The sequence below is a fragment of the Littorina saxatilis genome, linkage group LG13 (genome assembly GCF_037325665.1).
Source record: "Littorina saxatilis isolate snail1 linkage group LG13, US_GU_Lsax_2.0, whole genome shotgun sequence".
NCBI classification, from domain to species: Eukaryota; Metazoa; Mollusca; class Gastropoda; order Littorinimorpha; family Littorinidae; genus Littorina; species Littorina saxatilis.
Window position 1 is genome coordinate 5809620 of NC_090257.1, and position 10723 is coordinate 5820342.

General features: G+C 43.0%; 1 protein-coding gene across 1 annotated transcript in view; it reads left to right on the forward strand.

Moving 5' to 3' along the window:
- The window catches only part of LOC138945959 (uncharacterized), a 45847-nt gene extending 42168 nt beyond the window's left edge, over positions 1 to 3679 (forward strand). Inside the window, exons 10-11 of the mRNA XM_070317497.1 lie at positions 644 to 791; positions 1182 to 3679. Coding sequence (XP_070173598.1) covers positions 644 to 791; positions 1182 to 1453 — 420 coding nt within the window. The 3' untranslated portion in view covers positions 1454 to 3679. The remainder of the gene's footprint in view (positions 1 to 643; positions 792 to 1181) is intronic.
- Positions 3680 to 10723: the final 7044 nt, after the last annotated feature.

Below are 10723 nucleotides of genomic sequence, written 5' to 3' on the forward strand. Positions count from 1 at the left end.
CTCATACACCACGACCCTCGTCTCGATTCTCCCTCTATGTTAAAACATTTAGTCAAAACTTGACTAAATGTAAAAAGAAGGCATGCTACAGTGTGTGTTCAATCGATTCTTACTAAAAAATAAAAAAATCGATCGATACATTTATAACTATGTTTCTTCTTCTTCTTCTGCGTTCGATGTTGATGGCCGTGCTAAATCCTCAGACCAGTGGCTGCCAGGAAGTCCGCAGTCTTGCGCAGTTCGTCGGCAGGACCCCAGAGTTTGGCTCTAACACTGGTCTCTTCTTGCCAGAACTTCTGGCGTATTGTCTCTAGATGGGGGCAGTTCTGGAGAATGTGCTCCGGAGTTTGTTATGTTTTGTATGTTTTGTCAAAGTATGACATTTTACGCAGATCGAGACAGTCAGTGTTCCTCCAAAACTGCGCTACTTGTCGAAGTGAACAATGAGTGTCGGGATCTGTGTCAATATTCATATTGTGGTCAACATAGAAATCTATATATCCATTTTTGTTGGAACTCCTTTTATTGTTTACGATTGAATGCACACAAGCATGCACTTTTTTTTAAGACTTGGACACAAACCTTTTTATATATGTGGCCTCAAAAAACAATAACCAATCAACCATCCTTTTGACCGCTGCAGCTGGGGTCGAAAACCACGCTGCAGGCAGTGAAGGAGATGGATGCTCGCGGTGAAATCAAGCGGAACCTCCGATCGCCTGTCCTCAAAGACTCGGTCTCCGTGCCCGACGGGGGCTACACCGTCTTGCGTTTCCATGCCAACAACCCTGGTCAGTTATTGAATTAGTTAGTCAGTAACTTAGAGAGAGAGAGAGAGAGAGAGAGAGAGACAGAGAGAACAGAGAGACAGAGACAGAGAGACAGACAGAGACAGAGACAGAGAAAGACAGACAAACAGAGAGAGAGAGAGAGAGAGAGAGAGAGAGAGAGAGAGAGACAGAGACAGAGACAGAGAGAGACAGAGAGAGAGAGAGAGAGAGAGAGAGAGAGAGAGAGAGAGTGTATGCGTGCGCGCGCGTGTGTTCGTGTGTGTGCGTGTGTGTGCGCGCGTGCGTCCGTGCTTGCGTATGCGTGTGTGCGTGCGTGTGCGTTTGTGTGTGTTATTTTCACCTCGGCGAAGAATAGTACCTGTGACCTCCTAACCTGTATTTTCTTTGCAGGTGTGTGGCTGCTTCACTGCCACATCGAGTACCACGCAGAGATCGGTATGGGGCTCATCATACAGGTGGGAGGTCTGAAGGATTTCCCCTCTCCCCCTCCCCGCTTCCCCACCTGCGGAAACTGGGATTACCCGGAGGAAGAAGAAGAACATTCGCTGGAAGCCGAACAAAAACATTCAGTAGATGTCAGGGGAGCTAAATCTGCAGCACGTGTAATAGGGATGTCTGTCGGAGTTGCTGTTCTTTGCTACTGTGTTTCGACTTTTTTGTAAGATTTAACTTTTTGGGTTGGGTTGGGAATAGGGAAGGAGAGAGAGAGAGAGAGAGAGAGAGAGAGAGAGAGAGAGAGAGAAAGAGAAAGAGAAAGAGAGAGAGAGAGAGAGAGAGAGAGAGAGAGAGAGAGAGAGAGAGAGAGAGAGAGAGAGAGAGAGAGAGAGAGAGAGAGAACATGATTGTGACTTTTATTAGCTTTTTCTGGGAAGTGCTCTATGCTAACCATCTAAAGTATTCTTGGCTTTCTGTGAAATAACCATGAATAATGTTTCCTTATCATCTAAAGTGTGTGTGTCTGTGCATTGTGTTACATGTTGATATTTTGTGTTCTCAGACAATATATCATTGCAGACGACAGTATAAACAGGGCATGAGGCGGCTGTGTTGGACCATGTTTGAGTGTGCGCGCGTGCGTGCGTGCGCACGTGCGTACCTACGTGCGTACGTACGTGCGTGCGTGCGTCCGTGCGTCGGTGCATGCATGCGACTGACAGGGAGAGAGAACGGCATAGGGTGGTTTTGCTGATTGCATTTCAGTATGTGTCTGAATTTAATTTGTTGACTCTTTTTAAACCTGTGTATACATGTCTCGGTGTGCATGCCTCGTCTTAGTAGATGCCTCTCTCACCACCTCATCAATCTTCGTTAAGAAAATGTTCTGTATTACGTATACACCGGAGTTTAAAGGGGGAACTCCGTCCCGTGTGAACTGTTCGGCTTAGCAACCCAAATCTGGCCTGGATTTTACTCGGGGTAAGACCATCCCTCCACTTGGTCACATACCAACAGTCAACACTCTGTCTACTTGCTGTGTATGTGGTGAGAAGAAATTGTATTGATGAATTGATTTCATAAAAATAAAAAATGAAAATAATTTTTTAAAAAATTTAAAAAATGACGGGCGCAGTGGCGTGGTGGTAAGACATCGGCCTCCGAATCGGGAGGTCGTGAGTTCGAATCCCGGTCGCTGCTGCCTGGTGGGTTAAGAGTGGAGATTTTTCCGATCTCCCAGGTCAACTGTTGTGCAGACCTGCTTGTGACTTAATTAACCCCCGTCGTGTGTACACGCAAGCACAAGACCAAGTGCGCACAGAAAAGATCCTGTAATCCATGTCGGAGTTCGGTGGGTTATAGAAGCATGAAAATACCCAGCATGCCTCCCCCGACATCGGCGTATGCTGCCTGAATGGCGGGGTAAAAACGGTCATACACGTACAAATCCACTCGTGCTAAAAACATGAGTGAACGTGGGAGTCTAAGCCCATGAACGAAGAAGAAGAAGAAGAAGAAGAAGAAGAAGAAGAAGAAGAAGAAGAAGAAGAAGAAGAAGAAGAAGATTTCTTAAAAAGCCAATGCAGTAGCTGTTATTAAAATAAGTCCCACGGTCACAGTGCGCAGAGAGGTCCTGGCTGTTCATTTTTGGTATGTGACCAAGTGGAGAAATGATGTCAAAGCATGGCCAGATCTGAGACGGTGATGTCAAACTGTACACGGAAGAAGTGTGTCTTTTACCACTCTATGCATCCTGAACTCAGGTCAAAATGAGTTACTTCCCTTCAGGTCTCATTTACATGAGCGATAGCGTGGACCGATGATTATCAGAATCCACTCTCATCATTTTCACCTGAGTTCAGGATGATTGCACTCTATGATCACGAGAGAAGAAGTACAATCATAACTTATAATAAGACTTTGAACTCACGGATTTGTAAAGCAGTTTTATAGGCTGGGGTTGAGCAAATGTAGCTCATGTCATGCGGGAGGGAGTTACTTTTTTCCTTTTTATTTTTTTATTTTTTTATTTTGTTTTTATAGAAAAAGCAAACTTTAAATGATAGCATCAAATTAATACAAAACTCATAATAAAAATCCACGAATAAAGTTAACAGCAAAAACACGTTATCCTAGCACTTAAGCTTGTGCAGTGTTTGAGCCTTGTACAAAAAAAATACTATTCTTCAAAATTATCAGACAAGCTATAATCTTTTGTATCTATAGTTATCATTTTTATATAAAATAAGTGAAGAAATGACTGAATGGAAAAAAAGGTATGGCTTATTCGTTAAATATTTTAATACTGTATTGAAAAAAACAAAAAACATTCTGCGGTATTGAAAACCTGATTGAGCGGCGTTGTTGTCTCCGGTGAAAATAATGATGCTAAGAACGTGTGTTAGCATCTATATAGTTGTGATGTATTTGTGTTCAATAAAAGACCTCAGGGATATAGTTGTGATTTTGGAAGAAAGGAATTGCATGGTACATACATATAAAAGAAGTCTGTGTACAAATACTCACCAAAATACACACGTACATACGTATTTACACAAGTACACATGCGCACACGCACGTCCGCAGGTACGCCCGCAACACATATATTAGGGAGGTTTAGAAACTGCGTCCCTATCAGCTACGTCACCTATACCAGGACACCTTTTTCACATGCGGGTCGCGCTGCGTGTGGTGATTAGGTACGTGTTCACGTAGCAAACCCTTCCATACGTCAGCGCAATGTGTGTCAAATTTTATCAAGTCCAACCATCCGAGAAGGGTGTAAGGATGCTCAATATTTTCTGTAATCTTTCCTTCACGCTTCAGTCCATATTTATTTCATAATTCTGGTTTGTATACATCGTAGTCGCCGATGTGTCAAGAACATGACCCCACGAACGACAAGGCGCTGAGACTTACGTCGCGTATCCTTCTGTGGGCCATTGAGTGTGCTCGCCTCGATTCACTTCGAAAAGCAGACACAGAAAGCAAAATATCGCTCGTTCAAATGTATTGTGTAGTTAAATCTGTTCAGTGGAATGAATTCAATCCCTACGGTAGAAAAAAATAATGGAAAAGCTCCCCTAGAATGGATTTTAGTGCAAATGTGTCGGTGTCTCGATAATAGGCCTACGTGAACACTTTGACCTTCTTTTTGACAACTTCTGAGCGTTAGATACCACGTTACGTGCATACTACACCCCTATCACTGCGGGTATTCCCACTGTCGATCGCTGTGCGTGCTTCTCACGTGTAGAACAGTTTTAAAACGTGAAGGCAACGTATCTCATATTACTTTAAAATCTAAATATGAACCATTCAAATAAAGTATGAGACCTCCTCTTACAGCATTTTCCTATATCCTGGCGCATAAACCACATTTTTTAGTTGTGTGGTTGCTTGACTAAAATTAAATAAATCGGGTGACCCGTTCCAACGGCTCTGCGATATCACAGCAAACCATGAAGCACGCAAGGGCGACCCAAGCTAAATTTAGAAATGTCATCTCGATCAAAATACTCCAAGGAAGCGTATGTTTAAAATTCAGCATAACAGTAACCTTTTCCCAGGAACAGATCAAGTCTGCTTGGTAACCCAATGCACACGTGTATCATGTGTGTGTGGTGGGGGGATGTTGTTTAGTTTTGGTTAGTAAAACTGCCTAGCAAGAATGTTTTGTTTCATAAAGACTTTGTAAACGACCATAAAGTAATGTTCCGTCCAATTCATTTGAATTGAAGGCTAGGTTTTGGTACACACATAAAGGCATGCGCGTACGCACGCACACCCACAAACACACAGACAGACAGACAGACAGACAGACACACACACACACAGACAGACAGACAGACAGACTTTTCTTTCTTGGTGTTTAACGTCGTTTTCAACCACGAAGGTTATATCGCGACGGGGAAAGGGGGGGGGGGGGGGGGGGGGGGGGGGGGGGAGATGGGATAGAGCTACTTGTTAATTGTTTCTTGTTCACAAAAGCACTAATAAAACAAGTCGCGTAAGGCGAAATTACTACATTTAGTCAAGCTGTGGAACTCACAGAATGAAACTGAACGTAGTCCGTCGCTAGTGCAAAAGGCAGTGAAAGTGACGAGCCTGTTTGGCGCGGTAGCGATTGCGCTGTGCTTCATAGCACGCTTTACTGTACCTCTCTTCGTTTTAACTTTCTGAGCGTGTTTTTAATCCAAACATTTCATATCTATATGTTTTTGGAATCAGGAACCGACAAGGAATAAGATGAAACAGTTTTTAAAACGATTTCGGGAATTTAATTTTGATCATAATTTTTATATTTTTAATTTTCAGAGCTTGTTTTTAATCCAAATATAACATATGTATATGTTTTTGGAATCAGAAAATGAAAAAAAAAAGATGAAATTGTTTTTGGATCGTTTCATAAATTTTTTTTTTAATTACAAGTTTCCGATTTTTAATGACCAAACTCACTCATTAATTTTTAAGCCACCAAGCTGAAATGCAATACCAAACCCCGGCCTTCGTCGAAGATTGCCTTGCCAAAATTTCAATCAATTTAATGGAAAAATGAGGGTGTGACAGTGCCGCCTCAACTTTTACAAAAAGCCGGATATGACGTCATCAAAGGTATTTATCGAAAAAAGTAAAAAAAAATTCCGGGGATATCATACCCAGGAACTCTCATGTCAAATTTCATAAAGATCGGCCCAGTAGTTTAGTCTGAATCGCTCTACACACACACACACACACAGAGACAGACACACAGACAGACAGACAGACACACACACACACACACACACACACACACACACACACACACACACACACACACACACACACACACATACACCACGACCCCCGTCTCGATTCCCCCCTCTATGTTAAAACATTTAGTCAAAACTTGACTAAATGTAAAAATTGCTCCAGGGGCTTGCAACGTAGTACAATATATTACCTTACTGGGAGAATGCAAGTTTCCAGTACAAAGGACTTAACATTTCTTACATACTGCTTTCAAGACTAAAATATTCACAAACATTGACTATATTCTATACAAGAAACACTTAACAAGGGTAAAAGGAGAAACAGAATCCGTTAGTCGCCTCTTACGACATGCTGGGGAGCATCGGGTAAATTCTTCCCCCTAACCCGCGGGGGGTGACAGACAGACAGACATACAGACACACACACACACACACACACACACACACACACACACACTCGCACACACATGTCGTCGCCCATTTACACAGACAGACAGACAGACAAGCAGACAGACATACAAACACACACACACATATACACACATACACACATTCGCACATGCACATGACAGTCAGAAACACAACGACGCCCACTTACACACTAACACACACCCTTATAAGCGGGGGGGGGGGGGGGGGGGTGAAAGCGTGGTGGCCAGTGACCCAGAACGAACACAAACCAACGCTCGAAGTTCGATTGCCCTACTTTTCTTTTCTGTTTCCTTAAAAATAAAAATTAAAAAAATCAATGACTTTACCTGCTGATGAACACTCGGTATGATCTGGGTCAGTGGAACATAAATTCCACGTGCTGCACACAGCGACACCGACACAATGACAGCAGCAGTTTCAACACTGGGTATTGTTGCAGACTTTAGCGCGCTGTCCACGATTTTTTAAAGCGCGAGTTTTGGAGTTTTGCCCTACTTGGATAGGTGGTATCTAACGAGCAGTTTTTACAACTTTCCTCTGCGTGACTTATCTCGATAGGGATAGGTGAGGTCGGGGTACGTAACGCAATATCTAAACCTCCCTATTATGTGTGCGTGTGCGCGTGTGTATGTGTGTGCCTGCGGCAGACTGGGTAAGGATTAGGCAGATTCGAATGACACCGCAGGAAAGTTTCTTTAGAGGCACAGTAAGCCTCCCGTAAACCATCACAGACACTGTCAGGCTTTTACACACAGTACAAACACCCTTTTATTTAAACACTCGCTGCTTGAGAACATCCAAGGTGCCCTCCGTAAAGAGCGAGCAATTTTCAAAGAATTTCAAAAGTATTTTTGCGTGGTTTATCTTACCCCTGAGCCATCGTGAACCCGTGTGATCCAGTTTCCTTTTTTTCTCACAATTTAGTCGTCAGTTTGTGATTTAAATGCGACTCGCTGTAAGCTTATCTGCAATAGCACGTTATTGTGTACCTCTGAATCTAAAACGCAACAAACGGCTGCGAGTCACATGAACTAGAGCGGTGGCGGTTGTCCGTTCAGAGGAACTGGCGCTATGCAGAACCGTCGTCTGCAACGTTTTGCGTGACACGTTTCCGGACTTTTTTTTTTTCAAACTTTCAAAACTTCGAATTGTATTGATCTTGTCTTGATGAAAAAAGAAATCTTTTATGATTTAAGAATGTTTGTCTTACAAGCTGTCAATTTATTATCTAGATTTTAAAAGTTAGTTCTAGCGCCAAAACGAGGCGTCCGATTGTGGTACAGACAATCCGGCTGGCCTTGCAAAAAAAAATTCTTTGAAAAATGCTCGCTCTTTACGGAGGGCACCTTGGATGTTCTCAAGCGGTGAGTGTTTAAACGAAAGGGTGTTTGTACTGTGTGTAAAAGCCTGACAGTGTCTGTGACCAGAAACTGATGGTTTACGTGAAGCTGAGTGTGCCTTTAAACAAAGTTGCTGTCAAGAGTCACCTTCAGCTATTTCACCGAGTCAACCACAATGTCAAAAGGTGGCCAACTGGGCATAACCCATTTGTAACAACGAGCAATCGTCTCGGATGACCAGCAAACGCTCTTTTGGCCTAAGCCACGGTTGAGCGGGAATTGTACGACTGACGACGAGTCTCACAATGAGCACAAACGCTCATTATTCCAACCGTGCAGGTGTTCGGTCTATAGGTCCCCGGGGCAATAACTGTAGCTGACTGACTATTAGGGTTTAACGTCCTCTTAGACCAATTGGTCTATATTGGGACAGGTATTGGTAATACGTTGAAGATATGGTGTGATAATTTGATTCGAACAAGCCCGCTGTGGCTGTCTTCTTCGACACACCAGCATTGGGTTTGTCTCGTCAAAGTATCGAAATACGATCATGATAATTGGAGACGAGAGATGATGCATGCGTGTCTTCGTGTTTTCCAAGCTCTGAGACTTTCGCTGTGAACGTGGGATCTTTTTCGTGCGCATGTGTGCACACGGGGGTGTTCGGACACCGAAGAGAGTCTGCACAAAGTTGACTCCGAGAAATAAATCTCTCGCCGAACGTTGGGATCGAACCCACGCTGATAGCGACCAACTGGCTACAAAGCCAGCGCGCTACCAACTGAGCTACGTCCCCGCCCGCTTAACTGTAGCTGTATACAAGAATCCAGAAAACACAAATATACCCACTGAACTTGAAGACGGTCGTCTACGTGTTTTAAAGCCTGGGGCACTGACAAAGCGCTTGCTATGGTCTGTTAAACATGATTAATAGTATGGTGACAGGTATTCAGTTGTGTTATGGTATCACGTTCTTTCCTTGAGGGTCAACCTCCTCTCTATTCCTTGTGCCAAATAATGGACAAGCTGTTGTTATTCACTATCTTGGGGGGAAAAGCATACGTTGACATGTCTTGGGTTTTCTTTAGCTATGTTATATGTTATATGAAGTCTTATATCGCGCGCGTATCTCCAGACTCGGACTCAAGGCGCAGGGATCTATTTATGCCGTGTGAGATGGAATTTTTTACACAATACATCACGCATTCACATCGACCAGCAGATCGCAGCCATTTCGGCGCATATCCTACTTTTCACGGCCTATCATTCCAAGTCACACGGGTATTTTGGTGGACATTTTTTATCTATGCCTATACAATTTTGCCAGGAAAGACCCTTTTAATTTTGTCCATCGTGGGATCTTTAACGTGCACACCCCAATGTAGTGTACAACGAAGGGACCTCGGTTTTTCGTCTCATCCGAAAGACTAGCACTTGAACCCACCACCTAGGTTAGGAAAGGGGGGAGAAAATTGCTAACGCCCTGACCCAGGGTCGAACTCGCAACCTCTCGCTTCCAGCTGTACGTTCTTCTACCTGTGCTTCAATAAAAGATTTCGACAAGAAACTGTTTACATTTTTCTGCGCTTTTCTAACTAGTATCAATTTGTTTACCATGTAACGGTTATAGCTTTTGTGATTAGAATGTTCTTGTATATATCTACATTTGTGTATAAACTTTACGGGCAAGGTAGAGCCGTACATTAAATGTGTGTGTGTGTGTGTGTGTGTGTGTGTGTGTGTGTGTGTGTGTGTGTGTGTGTGTGTGTGTGTATGTGTGTGTGTGTGTGTGTGTGTGTGTGTGTGTGTGTATGTGTGTGTGTGTGTATGGGTTTGTGTCCGTCATTCATTCCAGTGTGTGTGTGTGTGTGCGTGTTAAGTGTGTGTGTGTGTGTGTGTGTATGTGTATGTGTATGTGTGTGTGTGTGTGTGTGTGTGTGTGTGTGTGCGTGGTGGTACGTGCGTGTGTGTGTGTGTTTGTGTGCGCAAGTCACAGAATCTAAGGCTGCAAACAATTATATATGTCTTCACAAAGGCGAACAGGTTACAAAACCCCAAGTAGACAGACACGCACGCACGCACCTATACATAACCACCCCAAGCTTTTTTTTTTCTTCAAACTTTCAAAACTTCGAATTGTACTGATCTTGTCTTGATGAAAAAAGAATTATTTTATGATTAAAGAATGTTTGTGTAACAAGCTGTCAATTTATTATCTAGATTTTAAAAGTTAGTTCTAGCGCCAAAACGAGGCGCCTGATTTGCTGATCAGAGGGTCCACGAAAATAAATTCTTTGAAAATTGCTCGCTCTTTACGGAGGGCACCTAGGATGTTCAAAAGCGGTGAGTGTGTAAACGAAAGGGTGTTTGTACTGTGTGTAAAAGCCTGACAGTGTCTGTGATGGTTTACGGGAGGCGTACTGTGCCTTTAATGTATTGCAAGGGCTGCAACCTTTGAATACGCTCACGAACCTTAAACTTGAAAGTCTTGTATAAGATTGCAAGCGATACGTCCGAGTATGACACAGACATGCAACAAAAAACATAGCACATATATGTCTTCTTTGTTTTCAATTGTTAGTGTTCAAATCCATGTCACAACTTTTGGTTTTCATGTTACGAAGTTGACGTACTTTTAAGCCCTTGTCATTTACTGAGCGTATAGACAAACAAAATGTGCAAGTATGTCTAATTCTTCTCCTGACGGCCAAGGGTGAATATGGAACCAGTATTTATGATTGAAATCAATTTGTATGGTTAAAATGTCTCAGTTAAGTAAAGCAATGTCAACTTCGTAACATGGCCTCCCCTGGTACTCAGCTATGGAGAACAACCCTTATACAAACTCATGAATATTCAAAGCAGGTATCTGGACAGCGTGTTGACAGAATACATATGATTGGTACGTTCCCTGCGCGGCGTGTATATATATATATGTATATCCACCCATGAAGAACCGGAGACTCGTGTATAA